Here is a 21,132-nt window from a genome sequence, read left to right on the forward strand (position 1 = left end):
ATCTACTGCTCTGTAATATGCCTGGCCTGTGTGAGCACATTGACGCAGAGCAATGTGTAATATATTGCATTTTATTGGCATTTAGTTTATTAGGAGTCGAGAGCCCAGAAGCAGTCAATGTCACCAAATGAAAAAGCGAAAAAAAACATCCTTTTTCAATTTAATGCTGATATGCTGTCAAACTAATTGTAAACTGTTTACAAGATTATTTCGTTTTTACTTCATTTTGTAATTTTCTTAAATAGGAAACCTCGCCAGCTGCAAGTTAGAAAAACAGATTTTTTTTTTTAAATCCCCCCCTGCCCCCAACAAGGACAATACATTTGAATGCATTTATCACTTTTATTTTACTATGCAGAAACAAACATTCACCATGTGTTGTGATGCAGCTGACGATGTAATGGAAGAGGTAACTACTGTATTAAGTGAGTACTTGCTGAATTTGGGAATACTATATAGAACACAGTGGATTTTATGTACAGGTTAAGGCTTGGCTTCTCAACTAGATAATAGATGCAGAGTAGATTCTGAAATGAAACATTTGCCACTGAGAATTGAAAGGAAACAAAAACAATTAATAGCACTATGCCAAAGTAATATTGATCTTCTTTAAACTGAGGAAAATACAGATGTTGCATCAAAGAACTACACATAATGTACACATGTAACTTTGTGAAAGCTAACTGTGAATCAGCTGGCTCCAACTTTGAACAACACTGACAAAAAATAATAATCTTGATCCGAAGTTAAAATACTAAAATAATTACTACCCAATATGTTATTAAATTGGGTATGCAAAGCACACTGTATCAGCATTTAAATAGTTTCACAAGATCTAGGGTTCATTATTGTTTATCGGGCAATAGTAATAAAACAAATACAATATTCAAGTTGTGTACTGAACAAAGTGTATTATTGGCACGTATAAGGTGTGGTAAAACATTATACATCGTACCTATACAGCTTCTAGCATTTTAGCATATTCTTCATTTTTTTTTTGTAAACAAAGGCTTGCCACCTAACAAATTTCACTTTGCTTAGAATTCAAGAAGGCATGGATTGTTTATGCATTACATTAATTCCACTGCTTATATTATTGTCGGGTGTGAGCGTGCAGATATAACTGGAAACTTAGACGAGTAAAATTAAAATGCTGCCTTTTTTTTTTTATAGTTGCTTCATGCAATACTGATTTACTTATGCTGAATTGCATTGCTTTCAATGGGAAGATATGTTTGCCAGTGTCTTTATAAATGGTCAAGCGAAATTCTTCTGGACTGCAATTTTCCACGGACAGACGTCAGCCAGGTTAGGTCTGTCTCTCCGCGTAGGCTCTTGTGTTCCTAATGGTGTACATGGCAGAGCTTGTTTGCAAGCTATATTATTCCTGCAGGTAAGAAGAAGGAAAGTCATATGTTTGCAGTAAGACAACACAATGCATTTCACTGCTTGTGATTTCTGTAAAAGGAACATGTAATAGTTTACATGATTTGCATCAGAAAATGAGTGGCACAAATTGAAAGTGTATAAACCATTTAAAAAATGACAGCAGTCATCTTCCAAAATAGTTAGTGCTGGTGTGTGTAATGATGTCTATTTCTATACTCTAAGTAGAAATGTGAACTTCTTTTTTAAATCAGACCTCACACCATTGTTTGATACAGAAATTACACACATAGTTACAGAGAAGGATAAACGTAAGATGCAGCCATTCTATTTCATTCAGCATTCAAAGCAGCCTGCAGAATACACAATGCAAGAAGATCTTTACATAGCAGGTTAGTAGGCATGCTATGCTGGTGCAGGCAAGGGAGAAACAATCACTGTTGTGTATTGGATAAAATACAGCTTTATCCATTTGAACAATAGAAGACTTACATTTAACATAGGTCGAACTCAATTGACATGTCTTTTTTTTCAACCTCATCTAGTATGTAACTATGTGACTAGAAATACAAAAATGCCAATTGTTTTAGTCCAATAACTGATGCAGCAGTAAAATTATTTTTTTTTTAATGAAAAATTAGAGAGAAAAAAAAATGTAAACATTGGTCACTGTTTGAAGTTGCAATGACAGACAGGCCGGATGTAAAATTGATTAAAACGTGATAAACGGATGAGACATTATGCATATGAATATATGAAACCATGGCAGACATCCTGCAAGATGTCATGAAAGAAGCATATTGGTTAAAGGGGAAGTCCCTTGTAGGACTAAAGTGAACCAAAGGTAGTAAACAAGTATAACAAGTATTTTCAGACTACAGTAGTTCTTAAACTATTAATGCGTCCATTGCAGCCAAATGATCTGGAGTGTTTTAACATTTTTTTTTTACCTGATCGATTTTTTATAAAACTGTTGTATATACAACAACAAGTGTATCCATACTTTTTCCCTGTAGTCGCATTGTTTGAATAATGATGGCTGCATAATCCAGGGATAGTGGATAAGAACCATAATTACTAGAGAAGATTAGAATGAAACGAACCAAACACAATACGCCATTTTACACAAGAAGACAATAAGAAACTATATACTTTGAGGGTGATTGAATCTTTCTAAGGAAACCAACTATATTGACAAGTTATTTTTTGCTGCATAGAACTGCCCCTTTAAAGTGGGTATAATGATAAATAGTCACACAAGTCATTCAAAGCTAATGAGTCGATGGTGTATATTCACAAAACGGATTGCCACTGAGATTAATGACTGCCATTTACGTGAACATACACCTATGACTCTACAGCATTCTGTGTCTGGCATGCATTAAAGTGGTGCAAATTGTAGTACATACACTACTTAATGTACTTGACTCTTTTGGAGCACAATATTTTACGTGGATCATGCAAAACAGAGAGAAGTGAGGGATATATAGATATTAAAGCGGAGGGGAGGATGCCCTTTGCACATGCTAGTCTGCACAGTGTCCAGGAAAATTGTCTATTCTGCTTACCTGTGGTCAGTCCTCCCCATCTTCAGGTGTGATCTCTGTTTCTTTATGTACCACTACTTTGGTCACTGACATGTCAGGGTGCTGCTCTTTGGCTTCTTTAATTGCCTGAGCCAGCGCCTAGCGCAAGGAAAACCACAGAAGGGCGAAAACAAAAAGGGGGTGGAACATGCATGATCAGTGGCAAGGTGGATATCCATGAGAAAAATTACGTTTACAAATGAGGAAAGACAATTAAACATGAATACTTCAGAGAAATTTATTTCAACAATTACGTGTTGGAGGCATGCACGATTAAACCCGTAACGCGTTCAACCCGACAACAACATTTGTGCTAAAATTTGCACATTATATGGGAATGAAAAAAACTTCTTAGATGTTATAGGAGGCGGTTATGTGAAAACGGCATTATTGGAGTTTGATTATTTACATTACCAGAGAAAAGTGTTAATAGCGATAGTCAGAGGTCAAGTGCCAAGTCTTAAATCTTACAGTTATCTCTTTTCTAGTATAAGGGTCAGCAACGTATTGTATTAATGGCAACTCCAGCTCATTAAGTTGGTTCTTCTGTAAACATACTATATAGAATGGCTCCTCATCATTGATATTCTTTACCTGATCATGGTCAATATCAGCATCTCCTGTAATCACTATCCGCTTTTCAATTCTGGTCTCTGAAATGCCTCCTTTCACAGTCTATAGAATGACAAAGACCCAGACACCAAAAATCAGATGTATTAAAAAAAAATCAGATGTATAATAAAACTCTTCACATGATCTATTAACTCATGATAACAGCTGCAGAGCTCCAGTTGCAGCAAAAAAAAAAAAAAAGCACAGTTTGTGTACAAATACATATAAGAAACATGAATTAGAAAGTATATAAAATCAAAATATCCAAGTATGTTCTCAGATCTTGATATGGCCCCTTTGAGATCAGTAGCACAATAAAGATGAATTTGTCAACCCAACTTTTTTTTTTTTTTTTTTTTTCCAACAGTTTTTATTAGGCATTGTGTGAAATACATTGTATACAGAATAAACAATATTTTGCCTAATACAGGTTTTTCTTGTTTTATAGACAGAAAGAGGGAAAGACTCAACGCTCCCCCGACCTTCAAGTGTGGGTCGGCAGGGTTGGCGTGAGGGTCGAAACAGAGAGAGGGGGGGGGAGGGGGAGAAGAAGTGATGGAGAGATGAGGAGGGGGGGGGGGGCAGGGTCTGGGGAAGGGAGGACCCTTCCTTCTCTGACCATTGTACTGTACTCTTCCACTACTGCTGTCTTCTACTGTGGGAATGGTCGTCACTAATCTGTCATACGGGACAGCCACGGTTCCCATGTATTGTAAAAGGGCTCCGTTTTCCTTTTTAGAAAAGCCGAGAGCTTTTCCATTACCATGACTTCCTGTATTCTGTTTTTAACAGTTTGCCTAGGGGGGGGAGACACCTTCTTCCACGAGGCCGCCACCGCACATCTAGCCGCCGTGAGAATGAAGGAGATCAATTTACTTGTTGGGCGGTCAATGTTCTCGATTGGCCTGGCCAGCAAGTAGGTCAGCGGATCAATGGGTATTGTGAGGTCTGTGACCTCTGTGATTAAAGTCTGTATGGTTTCCCAGTATTTCTGAATTTCTGGACATGACCACCATATGTGGGCCATGTCACCCTTTTGTCCGCAGCCTCTCCAACATAGGTCTGAAGCCAGAGGGTAGATTTGATTTATTCTAACTGGGGTGAGATACCAGCAAAACAGTATTTTGTAAATATTTTCTTTGATTGTGGTACATATGGAAGTTCCTGAGGCTGATTCCCAAATACTTTCCCAATCCTCTTGGTCTATAACTATGCCCAATTCTGCTGCCCACTGGAGCATGTAGTCATGAACTGGAGCATCTGTTGCTCTTTCTAGTTCTGAGTATATTTGCGTTATCAGACCTTTTTGATGCGCTGTCTTAATAACTAAAATAAAAAATAAAAAATAAATAAAAAACCACAGCTGGGAACTTCTTTGGGATTTCCACGTGGCTCCCCTTTCTATTGTTCCCTAGCAACTACCCCAATGCTCCTGTACTCACCCTGTAAAAGGCCCTTTCCCAGTCAGAGGCCAAAAAGGTTCCAGCGCAATTGAAACTTTTTTTTTAAGCAAACAAATAAAACTCACAGGAAGAGAAACGTCATTTTTACTTCATAATTTTACCACAGAAAAATAGCAACATACCCCAGAATGCATCAGTGGTGACTGCATCTGGTCCGTTGTTTTACAAACAGACTATTTTATTGAATGGTTTTTAATTGAAATGTCATAGTACAGTATGTTTAACCAAACCAGTATTGCCTATTATTTGTGCAAATCATGGTAGCTGATAGAGAGTATGCTTCTCTCTAAATGTATTTTTATGCTCTAATTCATTTGTATTCCTTTCCAAACAGTGATTTGTGTCTTAATTAAACCCTAACCCATGGCAGTCCACCTCCATATGGCTACTAGAGCTTGTTCTCAGAATGCACTGTGAGTCCTCAGTCGGAGAAAAAAAAAGAAGCACATGATTCAATGCTTAAAGGAGTTGTATTACGAGGACTATCAAATCGCTATTCCTGCCAACGTAAGTGATTAACAAATTACCTTCAGCTAATTTGATGCAGACAAAGATAACAACTGCCAGAAGGGAAGATACAAATAGACCATGCTAAGTGGAAAAGTATTAAGTAGTAAGTATTATAATGAAACATAGGGCAACATGCACACTTATTTTCCTTGCAAAGCAGGTACTAAACATCAATACCTGAAATATTGATTTTAGTACAAATGAAAATAATAGGGCCTCAAATATATAATTATTGACATAATATAGTAAAAATATATAATAGTGGCTGTAATAACAAGACAAACAGACACAATGTTTCAGGGGTAACCCTTTCATCAGTAAATAGATCAATAGTGAACACAGACCCTTTTTAAATACCCCTGCATCATTATCAACATTCGGGCCAAAATCAGATTATACACAGACGGTTTTCATTAGACAATCAGTTGATACTTATACTTTTATCAATAAAATGGCGCCCCTAACGCTTACTATGATTTACTCCTTACTGTATTCAGCAATATTTTCTAATCACACTCATATTTAAAGTGACAGTAATAAACATCAGTTTCTTTGTACAGTGCCTAGCTTTTTATTCTCTATGTATTCAACCGCTTGTCTTTGAAACAAATCACCACAGGACTAAGTACTTAAACATAGTTGCTGAACTACTACTGGATAATAAACCTGTAATGAATAACTTTTTGAGATCATTTATCCATATTACTATTGTGTAATCTGATTTAATAGTTTATATTAACATATACATATATATCTTATTAAGGGGTAATTTCTATCACCAAACCACAGTGCAAATACAAAATACAAACTACATATTAAAAAAATTCACCAAAAAGACAAACTGGGTGCTAAACCTGCACTACTAATCTGGGACCCTGAAGGCAAGCCCTAGAGTTTCCCAGTGACACACTGGGGCTCTAATTTACTCAAACCATGTAGGGGGACAAACTCATTGGCCACCCCATCAGGTAACCTGAGTCACAGAAAGCACCCCAGTATCTTTTGCTCATTAAACCCAAACAGGGCTTCCGTTTGTAGCTGGTGAATCCAGTGTGATTCCCTTTGTAACAGCGCTCTTGTCCGTTACCCCCTCTAAGAGTACCTCTTCAGCAATGAAATATCGTAATTGCAAGACATTGTCTCGCTGACACAAAATGTCTCGCTACTGGTGACTTCATTCTTTCAAGTCTTATGTCCGACTTATGCCGATACAGCTGTTGTTTCACTTGTTGTGAGGTTTGCCCCACGTACATCATGTCACACGGGCACTTTAGCACATAAACCACCCATGAGCTGTCACGAGTAGAAATCCCAAAAATGTTATCACTTTGCCATTACAATGGCAACAGTGGCGACAAGAGAATGTGCCTTATTTGTGAGTCCTAACGGAACGAAACGCGTCAGAGGACAGGAATCTCTGTGATGTCAAGCACCATGTCTGAATAAAGCTGTTTTTATTTTTCTACCGTGGCTGAGTTCCTTTCTACGCTGTGACCGCCAACAATCTACCTATCTCCTTATTTGTGTGTAAGTCTGGTCTGTTTACCAGAAATTGTCCCCTATACTTCTTGGCCATTTGTTTAAAAAGAGTGGTAATTCTTTAAATAAATGAATAATTGTCGTATCTTTTGTCAGTATCTGCTAATGTGCCTTCACTATTCGTTTAATATGATTTGGCAGACTGCAATACGTCGATACAAAGGGAATCTTAGACCATTCTTTTCTCTATTTCGTCCTTTTAAGAATATATTAACATTCAGTATATATGTTAAGTTTGCAAGTGTGTCTACGGATTCGTCTCGGTGTAGGTCCCTGTATTATGTGTAGGTTTGTATTGATTTTATGGGTAGATTCGACATACTCCGAAGCCGCTGTGCGCGACGTCTTCGTACAAAAATCCCCATTGAAGTCATAGGGGATTTTTCGGCCGATAACGGCTCAAACATCCGCTTATTTGGATATATAATAAAACCCTTACTAAACTGAATTAGCCAAAAACATATACAGTAAACGATAAAGATGTACAAATGCAAATGTTCTCAATATTCTCAGGGCATAACAATCTTTAAGCATTGTACTGAATGAAAAATGGGCAATGGACCATTTTGTCCATACTGTAGCATTTACTGCTGGAACACAACTTCACTTTCTTGAAGACCTCCAGAACAATATTATGTCTGACCTATTTCCCCCCTTCTCCTGTAGACTGACGTACTGCACAAAGGTGCTTTGAAGACTCACTTTTGTGATGTGGGTAGTAGTTGTAGTTCCAAGAGTTTCTGAAGTAATGGTTTGAGCGCTCATTAACACACCTGGATCTGTGTCAACACGGGAGACCACCTAAAAACAACAATGACAGAAAGGAGCCTTACTGGATCAGAACATAAAAATCAACTTTAACATTGAAATAGACATTGGACTGCTCTGTGAGAACATTAGCATTTGTCAGTAACCAAATTGCAGAAGCCATTCATGGATAGAGATTTTATAGCGAGTCAGCCCCTTATCGCAATCCGAATTAACTGTATGCATTTATGCTCAACTACTTTGTAAGTGTTCCAGATTCTGAAGAAGTAATAAATAGGTGCACTGTTTAATTCTCACTTAAAGTAGATATTCTAACTTCATTGTTACCACCTTACCCCAAGGCAGTTCTGATTAACTCGCAGGAGGGATCCACTTCAGTCTCACTCAAAGGGGAAGGGATTCAGACTAATATGCGGGGGAAATGGGAGGTGACCTTCACATGCAATGAGCCCGCCTCCCTGATGAAGGGAATTAGTTGAACACGGAATTATTGAGGTGTGAGGAGAGTGTGTATCAAACACAACTACAAAGGAGAAAGGTGAACCTGGCTTGCAGGTTGAAAGGAGGTATCAGCATCACTTGCACAAGTGGGAATCAGCTAAAAGAGAGGATGGGGTGAAACCCAAAGAGAAGCAATGTTGAACATACTCTTCATGCCAGAACATGAGAGGAATAAAGATGTAGTGTTGGCTGAGAATCATTTGGTTACGGATAAAGAAACTGACGGCAGATTAGGATCTCTAGGCACACCTATTTTCCCCCATTATTTAGCACTATATTGGTACAAAGTAGATGAGGGTAAAAAAAGACATATGTCCATCAAGTTCAACTTATGTTAAATTTAGATTACTAAGATACTCGTCCTATATTTGTACTTGCAGTACTATATATTGAGTCAGACAAAACCAAACAAAAACTCCCAGTGAAACTTTCTACAATTATGTTTCATGATGAAAATATAAATTTCTTCCTGATTCCAGTAATGGTGTCAGATGTCTCGCTGGATCAACATCCTTCCTGTATTTACTTATTAGGTATATCCCTTTATACCTTTCGTTTCTAAAATTATGTCCAAGGTTTTATTAAAGATATCTGTTGTGCCTGCCATCACAATCTCCATGGGTAATAAATTCCACATTTGAATTGCCTTTACTGTAAAGAACCCTTTCCTTTTTTGCCGATAAAATCACCTTTCTTTCCATCTCAAAAGATGACCCCCTGTGTCATTTATATTGTCCTTGGGGTGAACAGTTCCCTTTAAAGTTCCTTGTACTGTCCTTGAATATATTTGAAAATAGTTATCATATCCCTTCTTAGATGCCCCTTTTATTATTTAAACAAATCCAACTAGTTAGCCTTGCCTCACAAACCTTCCATCCTCTTAATACATTTGGTGGCTGCTCTCTACACATTTTCCAGTTTCATAATGTATTTCTTATGGAGTGGTTCAAAAATTGTACTCCATATTCAAGGTCTTGTCTTGCAAAGGATTTAAACAGTGACTAAAGTATGCCATCTTCCCTTCCATAAGCTCTTCGGGGCAGGGACTCTTTCCTAATGTTACTTTTATGTCTGAAGCATATTATGTGACGTATATTAATGCTGTGAAGCTCTATGTACATAAATGGCGCTATATAAATAAAGCTATACATACATCCATACTCCTTTTTATGCAAGACAATATTCTATTAGCTTTTGCATTACTGCATGACATTGGGCACTATTGCAGAGCATGTGGTCTACAAGCACTCCTAAATCCTTCTGCATCAACGATTAATCTAATATTGTCCATTTAATTTGTAAGACGCCTGTTTATTCTTGCTTCCCAAATGCATAACCATACATTTATCTATAAAAAAAACTCATGTGCCATATACTTGTCCAAGTTTCCAGTCTATCTACAGTAAGTTCTTCTGTAGACACATTACATCCTGCTCCGATTTTACTACTTTACATAATTTAGTGGTGTCAGCAAAGATGGAGACTTCTACATTGTTTGATATTACCCAGTAATGTTCCTTTCCTGATTGCTTTCTCAAATGACAGTGAATGCTGCGCTGTACGTAGAATTGTGCAGGCTTGATGGGTTCCTGCCCTGTAGAACTTACAATGTGATTTTGATGCCTGAAGCACAGGGAAACTGAATGACTTGCCCAAGGTCACGGGGAGAGCGGACACTGGAATTGGAACAGGGTTCACCCCGGTGACATTACCACTGAGCTACTACTTCTGCCCTTGCTGACAAGACCTGCTACATCTAAGATTCTGAATGTGAAAAACAAATTATTTCACAGGCATTCTAATCAAGGTAAAAATAAAATGAAATTGTGCAAGTACAGTTCTACTTTGGAAACTCCAGCAAATGTCCATGAGGTGGCAGTGTAGACCCCAGGTTAAAACATTTTTCTTCTGCCAGTTGAAGATCTTGCCGGTGCGGCTAAGCATCTTATTCCATTTTATGAAGGCTAAAAAGGAAGCACTGCCTTTTATTTGGTGGCTGGTGACATCATACAACAGAAGACCATCAATCCAATAGGTTCAGAATATTATTACAGATATACAAATAAGGTGTATTTCTTTCCTGCATTTTATTTTTACCTCCGATGATTCGTAGGTAATGGTTTTTGTTTCTGTGTGTACTACTGGCACGTCCTTGGTAGGAATATCAGGCCTTTCTCCTTCTGCAATAGTGCCGAAAGTGATGATCTCTGTCTTCACAACAGGGGACTGCGTTCAGAAAAAGAATTTGATGTTTAACAAAAAAATGCTTTGTCCATGTGGAGGAGGAAATGAGAAAAAGGCCATTTGAGCTTAAGGGCCTGTGTGTGGTACTGTACATAAACTTAAAATGGTTTCATCAATTAATAGTAGGAAGGCAGCGTCCCCGACGTCGGTCTCAGTGGGGACTGAAACGCGTAGGAGGAATATGTCACATTCAATAAAGAAAATGTTTCCTTTAACTCTACGAGTGCCCGCTGCCTTCCTACTATTGAATCTATTCACACAACGGGATCTACCTCAGGATCAGGTCCCTGACAGCAACTGGCGCAGCACTATTGATTTGTTCTGGTACAGTGAGTACTAAAGGAGTGCAAGCTCTATAATGCCCTTTTTCCCCCTCAGTTCATGAATTACTAAACATCATCTGCAATTAAGAAAATGATGGGCTGTACTAGCCTTTTGTCAGCACATTGCATTTCCTGCTTTTGAGCTGCTCATTGTAATAATAAGGCTAGGCTTAGGATTAAAATGTGAAATCTCTGTGCAAAGTTGGGTAAGACACTGCGGACCATATCGACTATGCATTGGTACAGCACACAGCTCCAGAAGCTCCATTCACTTAAAATGTTATTTATATCTCATTCGAATAACTGATGTGATCAAAGCATGTCCAATATAAATATATGCATTGCAGAATTAAATAAATAAAATAAGCTGCAGCACAGTGTTATTAAATGTAGCTAACACAGCCCCATTGTGTTATATTTGTGAGTGAGTAAAACTATTAATCATACAGCCTTGTTTAAAGAAAACACTACAAATGTTTTTTTTTAGCAAAGCTGGGCTCCTTCAGGACTGAGGAAGCATGCAATGATTCGCAAAGGGTTTAGGAACGTTTTTTGTAGCAAGTTACAAGGTACTTCTACTTGCACTTCCATATAATCCCATTTTAAGAGATGTCAGCCAGGAAATAGAGCAAATGCACAGCACACACAAAGCTTCGAAGGTGCATTCAACTTTCTAGTAGAAATTGGAGATCCGGGCGAGTACCGGTACTCACCATGCAAGTATAAAATGCATTGCTAAAGCTGAAAGCTTGTGGATTTTACATTATGAGAAGTATATGCCAGGTTCTCGATTCAACGACCCATGGCCAATGGCCAATGGCCAATACCAGTTCCCTGCTCAGATTCATTGAAATATCTCCTTACTGAAAGATCTTAACTGCAGACATAAAGGAACTGAAGACAAGGAGGGAAAATCTATGATGGCTGACATTGTAAAGCCATAATTAATTCCCCATCTGGTGTTTTACTTTTCCTCTGCCTTTAAGTTTTGTATGCATATTAGTCTGCTTGGGAATAACAACACAATGAAAGAACAGTTAATTTGGACTTTAACTTAAAGTGAGCACACCTTCTAAACAGCAGAAAAAAAACATTAGCAAGAAAATAAAAGAAGAGAACAGCATATTGGGACAGATGCATTACTTTAGTTAAATCATTTCCAGGGCACTACAGTGTGTATTAAAGTAACAAATACAAACTGAGGTCGCATTAACCAGTTACCTCCTCACAAGGCTGGTCATCCAATGACTCTGAATCATGAGTCTTTGTGCCATGCTGCTCCTTTTGTGCATAATAAGCAGAAGCATCAACAGCCATATCTTCATCTTTATCAGCCTCCTTTGGCAGCGCAGCGCCCTCATTCCCTTTTAAGCTAGAAGCAATGACTGTGATTGCCTGAGCCGCGGGATCCAACTGTACTGCAGCCAGCTCAGCAGCCTCCCTGCTTGCATGCATATTCCCCACTTCATTCTCCTCCAAATTGACTATCCCCTGCACAACCTTCTCTTTTGTTTTCTGCTCAGTGTCCTCTTGCCATGTGCCGGTGCCAACGGACTCCCACTCTGTTTCCGTCTCCTTAATCTGTAGGCAAAACGGAGCGTTATGAAATAACTGATGCAGCAACGGATGATACTGAACGGTCTTCAGCATTTGTTAAAAGAATGACTTTAGCACATGTTTAAAATGCAACATAACACTGCGCACCAAAGTGCTTGATGTACATTGCATTTTGTTGCAGACTCTCTGGTGCTGAAGGGGCTAAAATAAAAAACACACTTCCCCCTCACAAAACAATGATTCAGTTTAATTAACCGGTACTACAGTACCTGCATGTGTACCTTGTATGTGTACCTTGTGTCGAACTATAGTTGCCTTTGAAACATAGCATATTTTATACTTCAGTCCTCTAATCCATTCATTTTTAACGCTTTGTGCTTTTCAGGAATATTTACCGCGATCGTCAATAAAGCAATATATTATTTCCTTGTCACATGTTACTGTGGTGTTAAGAAATTCAGGGCTGCAGGGGATAGGCATTGTAAATAGCTAAATGTCTATAGGCTAACATTATATGGTATGATATTTGGGCACGGAAGACCACATTTATTTCAAATACATTGTGCTGCTTAGAGGCGTCTCTGGAAATTGTCATTGGGTATTCTGTGAACATCTGCAATAACGAATAGTAATTATATTTTGTGAAATGCAAACGGCGATTACATTATAATGTTGGGTATACTTAAAAGATTGCCAAATCAAATGTTTAAAAAAAAAGGTATAAATTCTCATTTAGAATCAAAGTGCAAAAAAACAAAGAAAAACAAAATCACGTAATAAAATGGGAAAACTATTAAAATTGTAAATAGTAAATAGCAAAGGTTGTCTTTCACATTTATGTATTGTATTTAATATTGATATCTCTCCGTTGCATTTCATTTTATTCAATTTTTCTTAATCCTATAAAGCTCAAAACTGTTAGACAATATAGGTTTAATTTGGAAGTACTGTATAACCAGATGATACATGATGCACTGGGTTTATTAGTAAATATTTACCCATCTGCACATACTATTTCTGTATCAACTAAATGATTTCAAGTGCATCATTGACTGAATTAATTGTATTGTTTCAGCCTGATCATAAACGGTTTCCTACTACACTTCCTACTGTGCGTGTAACCTCTCTTTTAACAGCACAATAACATATACATTATAAAAAGGTTGGTGTAAAACTCATAAGCATATTCAATCAGCAGACACCTGAGCCCAGTTTTGTGAAGTAGATGTAACCCCTCCTATGAACTCAGATGGTATTCTTGTAGACTCTAATAAACTGTAGATAGCAGAACCCTCCATGTTTTTTTCACCAGAGGACTTTTTGGTCTAAATAGACAAAGAAATGAAATGTCATATTCAGAAGATAGAGAGAGACAAATGAAAACAGACAGAAGGGGAAAGAGCAAGAGGGAGAGAGAGTGTGAGAGACAGCGGGCGCACAGGCAGGGAAATAAATCAGGAAGGTTACGCACATGGCAGAACTAAAGAAAATAAAACTGGCACACATCAGTAATGCCGGTAAGAAGAGCTGTGAAGCAGAGGGCCCTATTCAACAACATACAATAAAAGAAAGAAATCATTTTAGTAGGCAGCAAAATGATCTCCAAGGAAATACAGGAATGAAAACAACCAACATACAGTGTGTTCCTCATTGAATTGATGGAAGCAATTCAAGGTTTAAAACCATTTTGAAAGTAGTTTATTTTTTTTCCCAAAGGAGGAAAGTGGACGCCAATATTACTTGTAATATAATGCTGCTTGCATTGAGTATCAAAGGTTTTAAGGAGATATACGCCCATATTTACTATGACGTATATAAAGGACACCCTCCAATATATCTTAGTAAATATGATCCAATTAAGTTAAAGTGTCTTCTGGCATGGTAGCGGTCTTATGGGTTAACACTGCCTAGTAAATATAGCCCAATAACTTGAAAGGACCATGCAGTAGCATTATTAAGTGGCCACTGTTACCTCTATAACTATTTGAAAACCATTTTCCTTATGATGTCAGGAAACCAGATTGCAAACCATGTTAAGGACTCAAATATATACTTTCTCGAGGCAATCTGAAAATGTCTACACCGATTTGACAGTGATACACAAGACAAATTCTGATGAAGCAAAATATTAAATGCAGCAGTACATTGTCTGTCTGTAGCTAATATACTTTCATTCCTGTTTGTTTATTTCTTATGGGTATGGGAGTTTAGGATTTCTGCCTTTTTAATGGATTTCTTAATGTTCAATGACCCTCCTCCTGGGTAAACTATACTCAATGATGTTCACAGTTCTTCATTAATGCAAGAATTCCTCAATTCTGCACTGTGGATCTTGAACATTCACAGCTTCTCCAAAGCAAAGAGAAATGCAGAGTGGCTTTTCGCAGCACCAGTGTTTAGAATCTTCTCTAATTCACAAGACTTTCTGAGACTTTGTTGAATAGGGCCCATGGTTGTTAGATCTGGGAATTTGCGAGCTGAAGCACTTATTTACGGAGTCTGCAAGCTGCAGCGGTAATATATTTCAGTCACACAGGTCTTTTAGTTTTAAAAGGATTCAAGCCTTACAATGCCCACTTTGGCTGCATTGCTAATAATAAAAGAAACAAAAATAAATCTATGTTGGCTGCCAAAATAAAGCCAAGCCGCAAGTGAACGGAAGGGTGTCGTGAAGCAGGGAAAGGTCTGCAATTCATGCTTGTAATCTTTAAAATGGGGCACAAAGACAATGCCCCTTGTTACCACCACTTTGGATTCAGACGATTCAGAAGCATAATGAGCAGTAGCAATGGTAAACGGCTGATCTCTTGTGTATCTCCACTCAGATAGCTTCTTATCTTTCCATATTGGAGCATCTGCCTTAATGATTTCATCATAGTCAGGATATCCACCAGCCCTCCCAATTTTCATACTTTCAATCAACTTCATTTCCATGTCCATATCTTGGACTTTCTTCAGGCTCTCTTCTATTGGACTAGCCAGCTGAGAATCAGACTCTTTTATGGTTGCCAACGACTCTGACATTTTTCTTTTTCCGGTAGATCCCTCTGAAAGTTTCCTTATCGAATCTTCAGTCAGAGGTTCCAGGATCTCATACTCTACTGTAACTGGGATTATTTTCACAGTTTCTGAAACGTCCTTTTCTAGTTTTTGACTGGCTTCAACAGACGAGGGCTGTAATACTTTCTCGCCTTCTTTAGGTTTACTGGCCATGGTTACAACTTTTCCAGATACTGCGTCATATGACTTTCCTAATGTATACATCTTCTGCCTGCTCTCCTCTTCTCTGGATCTAATTTCCATTTTCAAGGCTTCCAAGCTTTGACTTCCAATGGGGCTGGTTTTATATTTTCCAACTGGTATGTCACTGCTCACAGTTGTCACATTGTAAGTCACAATGCTTTTTAATTCACCATCAACTACCTTAGTGGGTACTTTGTCTACAATAACCCAATCATCAGTGCCCTATATGTGAGATATAAAAGCTAAATTAGAATACCTGGATATTTAAGGCCATCTTGGAGCACTACATAAACATCTTTCTCTGTGTTTTGTTGATTTAAAACTGTCCATTCAACATGGCTATATAAAATATTATGTCATGATTGAGCCAAAGTGTGTATTAGCCATGTGAGTTCAAGATTAGGACACTGCTAAGCTATGAGTTAATCCTCTTTAAAATATATATATATATATATATTTCTTTATATCTAGAATTCATGTAAATCTGACTTAATTCAACACATTCACTTAATAAATGGAAGACTTGTTTTACATTCACAGTAGAGGATTTGATCTAGATTAAATGAATAAAGAATAACCTCTGGGGATGATGGGATAATTTTCTGCATAATGATTTGATGAGAAGAAGCCACAGGGCTGGTGGCTCTTGCTTCCTGAAGTTTCTTCACTATGTCCCCTGGCTAGTAGAAGAAAAACCAATAAGAATCCAAGAATCAGAAGCATTGTACTTGAATTCTAAAGACAGCAATGCATTCAGGTGTGCAACAGGAAGATCAGTGCTATAGGGTGAATGACCTATCTTTGTCCAATCACCTATAGAAAAAAACAGTTTTTAATAAAAACAATACAACTGTTTATCTTTTAGAACTTGGTCAAGTCACATTTTGAAATGTTAATAAAGTTGCACTACTATATTGTATGATTACCATACATGCTGTCTGACGCTTTACCATGTCACATACATGGAAAGTTCACAGGACGACTGCCGCACAAGGGAAACGCAACCACTAGTAGAGGGAATCAGTTACATTTATTAACAGCATTTAGAGAAGAAATATACAACATTTAGGTGCATAAATGGAACATCAGCGAATACTTACTTTGCCCAGGAGATTTACTTCTCAAAAAGAGAACTTTACCAGTAACTCTTTTGCTAGGGTATTCATGAGAGAGATGTGGTAGCAAATAATATTTACAGCATTTTTGTTCCAATCAGCTACTTACCTTAATAGCAAACCCCTTCAGCATTGAAGTACAGTAAAATAAAATATGATATAGTAGATAGATATATGCACACACATACTCGCAGTAATGATAAAAAAACAAGTTGTTTCAAGTTGCATCATTGTTTACCTGGGATTCTAACATTGAATAGCTTGTCCTTTCCAAAGCGATTTGTTTTTCAGATTCTTCTCGGTCTTCTTTGGTCTGTTAAGGAACAAACACATTACAAATGAAAAATTCAGTACGCATTATCTCTGCCATCACTTGTTCCTTTCCCTCGTACAAGCAGGAAAAGGAACATTCAATACTGAGCTCATTAATTGCAGGGTCATAAAATGTCTCTGTGTTCTAATTGCTAAAGTGCAGAAATGCATCTATGTAACCTTGTGAAGAAAACCTATCTTGATCATGCAAAGCAACAATACATATTGCTTCATGTTGTTAGAGTTTTATTGCCAAGCAAATTGGAAATTAAGGATCCCCCAATGCATAACCTAAATTAATGTTTTGCCATCCCAGGAATTTCCATGAATGGCAGAGTATGGTGCTAAGCTGTAAGACACTTTATGATCCATTCCATTGAAGTAGCTTTAAGCACCTTAAGATTTGTCACTACAGTGTATATAGCACGAATTTACAGCAACATCAACGGAATATGCCTATGTTATTCAAATACTAGCAGACATATTAATGCTACTGATTGGATAGCAGACAAGATGGTTGCTAGCTACTCTCTTCAATGGGGTCTTAAAAAAATAAATATATATATATATTTCCTAAATGTATGTATGTCTTTATTTATATAGCGCCATTAATGTACATAGCGCTTCACAGTAGTGATATATACTTGACAATCATATAAATAATAAATAACTACAAATAACACATCATGGGAATAAACGCATCAGACATAAAAGTAACATTGTGGAAGAGGAGTCCCTGCTCCAAAGAGCTTATAATCTAATTGGTAGGGAGATTGAAGCCAGATTGTAGAGGGTCTAGGAGAGATTAGGTGTTGAGAAAATTGAGCAAGCGAGAGAATACAAGACGTTCAAGGAGTTTAGAGGCAAAAGGCAGGAGGGAGACAGTCCGATAGTTAGAAAGACAGGTTGGGTCAAGTTTGCTGTTTATTAGTAATGGTATGACTGTTGCATGTTTGAAGGAGGTGGCAAAGGTACCAGAGTAGAGATAAGAGTTAAAAATGTGTGTGAGCGTAGGGATTATAGTAGGAGCAAGAGGTTTTAGGAGATGGGTGGAATGGGGTCAAGAGGACAGGTGGTAGAGGGAGAAGAGGAGATCAGCAGTGACATATCCTCCTCTGTGACAGCGGAAAAAGCATCAAGGAAGGCAGGAGAAGAGTTAGGAAGAGGTGTAGGATGGGAGGAGGAAACAGAGGGGATGGCCTGACGTATGGATTACACCTTTTTCTTGAAATAGTCAGCAAAGTCCTGAAGTGAGATGGAGGAAGAAGAAGAGGCAGCTGAGGGTGGTCTGAGTATGGAGTCAAAGACAGAGAAGAGTCGGCGTGGGTTAGACTTGTGTGTGCTGATTAGTAAAGAAAAGTTGGTTTGTTTAGCCTGAGAGAGGCCAGAGTTGAAACAGGATAGCATAAATGTGTAGTGAAGGAAGTCTGCGAGAGAGTGAGATTTCCTCCAGAGGCGTTCAGAGGAACGAGTGCAGGAACGCAGCATGTGTGTGTGTGGGAATTTAGCCAGGGTCTGGGGTTAGAAGGGCGAGAACAGTAGAGAGAAAGCAGGGCATGTAGATCAAGAGAGGAGGCTAGGGCAAGGTTGTAGTTCCTGATTCTCAGGGTCTGGAGCAGGGCTGAGAGAGGAGAGGGAGGAGCATAAAGTGGAATCAAAAGCTAGAAGGTTAATAGAGCGCAGGTGTCTGCATAAACGATGGGTAGATGGAGGTGGAGAAGGGGAGCAGAGAGAGAGAGAAAATGAGATGAGATGATGGTCAGAGAGAGGAAGGGGGGGAAATGGAGAAATCAGAGAGAGAAAACTTTTTACTGAAAACCAGATCTAGATAGGGGCCATCCTTGTGGATGCTGGCTGCAGCCACTGTTGAAGGCCAAAAGAATAGGTTAGTGAAAGAAAGCGGGAGGCACAAGGGAGAGAGGGGTCATCAATATAGCAGTTGAAGTTCCCAAGGAGAAGAACAAGGGAGCCTGAGGAGAGAGCCAGGATTTAAAGTGAGAAAGACGGAAGGGGGATGAGTAGAGGTATAAATGCTCACTTTTAAATATGAACACTTTTAAGTGACTATGGAGTTACACAGGAGTTAGACTTCAATCTGTCTGGATCCTTCAGCAACTTGAGTGAGAATATTACTGAACACACCTACTGTCATACTGGGAGACTAACAAACCTACTGACAATCCCAATGCCACTTTTTAGCTGCCCATCTAATCTCTTTAGCTTCCTCCTATGGACTCTCCCAGTGGATCAGTTCTCCTACTCACTGCAATGGACACTCCCATGACCGGATTTTCTCCTGCTTCTGATCTCTCTATCTATCTATCTCTCTCTCTGAAACTCCTCTAGCACCCTTACCTCTCTCTGATCATCACCTCTTATCCTCCCTTTAACCTCAGCACCCTACACAACACCTACTTCCACAAGGACATAGAGAAACCTACAAGCTCTAGACCCCCTCCAATTTTCAACCTCTCCACTTTCCCATCACTACCCTTTCCTGCCCATCCTAGCAACCTCTCTCTATGGCACAACACACTCATCAGCCTTAGACAATGGCTGTGCAACATTTTAAAGTGTAACATTGAAAGTGTCTGGAGTTAATTTTGGAGATTAATCTTTAATCATGGATGCATTCTGAATATCTGGACTAATATTCTGATCTCTTCAAACAGGTATGACTGGTCTGATTTCTAACAACTGTAGGAACTTTAATCAAATTAACATCTACCTGGAATGACTGGTCTGATTTCTAACAACTGGAGGGACTTTAATCAAATTAACATCTACCTGGTATGAGTTGAATAGGCAGACCCCTCCCTTAATTGTTAGTCAATTGAATGTGTTTAACTATATAAGGCAGGCTCTTTTGGCTGTGAGCCATATTGCTGTGCAACATTTTAAAGTGTAACACTGAAAGTGTCTGGAGTTAATTTTGGAGATGAAATTGGGGGTGAAGATTGGAGGAAGATCTGGACTCTGCACAACAACAACTCTGCAGCTGTGAGAACTTGATTTTCTAAATGCTATTATTATTTGTACTCTTCTTATCCTCTAATACCTGGACTGTCTCTCCTCCTGCATCTCACCATGCCCTCCCTATTGCTTTTTTTGCTTACTGTCTCTGTTCTCTCCAATTTCCCCACTCCCCACTGCACCATTACTTATACAACTCTCTCCCAACAACTTCTTTACCCCTCAATAAAAAAGCACCCACACAAATCCTCTATTCACACCCTCTATCTACTCCTTCCTGCTGCTGGGGATCTACTCTGTGTGTGTGTGTGTGTGTGTGTGTGTGTGTGTGTATATGTGTGTGTGATGTATGTGTGTGAATATATTTATCAAAGTTGCACAATGTTAATAAATAATTTTTTCTCACAACATGTCTTTTTTTTTAATTTTTAAAATATTATATAATATACACACATACACACACACACACACACACACACACACACACACACACACACACACACACACACACACACACACACACGTTCCCCAGTGACACACAAAGACACAGACCACTTCAAAGTGACACACACACACTGACAGCTGCCAAGTGACACACACACACAGTGATACCTGCCTCCCATGCGCGCTTGCTGTCTCCTCTGCCAGGACAGCAAAAAGCTCCTGGTAGAGCGAGCGGCAGCAAGCAACAGCGAGCATGTCACGCTGTGCTCACCACAAACAGGACGAGACCCCGGTACTGAGATGGGAGTAGTAACAACACCAGCTACAGGCACGGGGGCCACGTCCGGAGTGTAGGTTTGTCTTGACAGCAGGGTCAGGGATATAGATATCAGAGTTGTCTTTATACTTGCCGAGTTCAACATAGGAGATATCCGGAGCGTAGAAGGTACTTTTGCCGATGTCAGGGTTGGAGAGTGGAGAGTGGTCGAGGTGCAATGCCGAGTTCAGGTTTAGAGAGGAGCGAGGAGTCAGAGGTAGCCAAGATAAGGAGCCAGAG

The 21,132-nt window shown here is 38.7% G+C and overlaps 1 protein-coding gene across 27 annotated transcripts in view; it reads right to left on the bottom strand.

Moving 5' to 3' along the window:
• Positions 1–328: 328 nt before the first annotated feature.
• EPB41L3 (erythrocyte membrane protein band 4.1 like 3) overlaps positions 329–21,132 on the bottom strand; it is a 270,323-nt gene continuing 249,519 nt past the window's right edge. For 22 of the 27 annotated variants that reach the window (XM_075585296.1, XM_075585303.1, XM_075585306.1 and 19 more), the window contains 10 exons: positions 17,086–17,160; positions 16,311–16,412; positions 15,232–15,954; positions 13,692–13,814; positions 12,154–12,513; positions 10,463–10,591; positions 7,799–7,897; positions 3,567–3,647; positions 2,955–3,071; positions 329–1,387 (listed from right to left, as the gene is read on the bottom strand). In XM_075585296.1, coding sequence (XP_075441411.1) covers positions 2,961–3,071; positions 3,567–3,647; positions 7,799–7,897; positions 10,463–10,591; positions 12,154–12,513; positions 13,692–13,814; positions 15,232–15,954; positions 16,311–16,412; positions 17,086–17,160 — 1,803 coding nt within the window. In that variant the 3' untranslated portion in view covers positions 329–1,387; positions 2,955–2,960. The remainder of the gene's footprint in view (positions 1,388–2,954; positions 3,072–3,566; positions 3,648–7,798; positions 7,898–10,462; positions 10,592–12,153; positions 12,514–13,691; positions 13,815–15,231; positions 15,955–16,310; positions 16,413–17,085; positions 17,161–21,132) is intronic. The other 5 variants (XM_075585315.1, XM_075585323.1, XM_075585304.1 and 2 more) reach the window with 4 other exon arrangements.

The sequence above is a fragment of the Ascaphus truei genome, chromosome 2, assembly GCF_040206685.1.
Source record: "Ascaphus truei isolate aAscTru1 chromosome 2, aAscTru1.hap1, whole genome shotgun sequence".
NCBI classification, from domain to species: domain Eukaryota; kingdom Metazoa; phylum Chordata; class Amphibia; order Anura; family Ascaphidae; genus Ascaphus; species Ascaphus truei.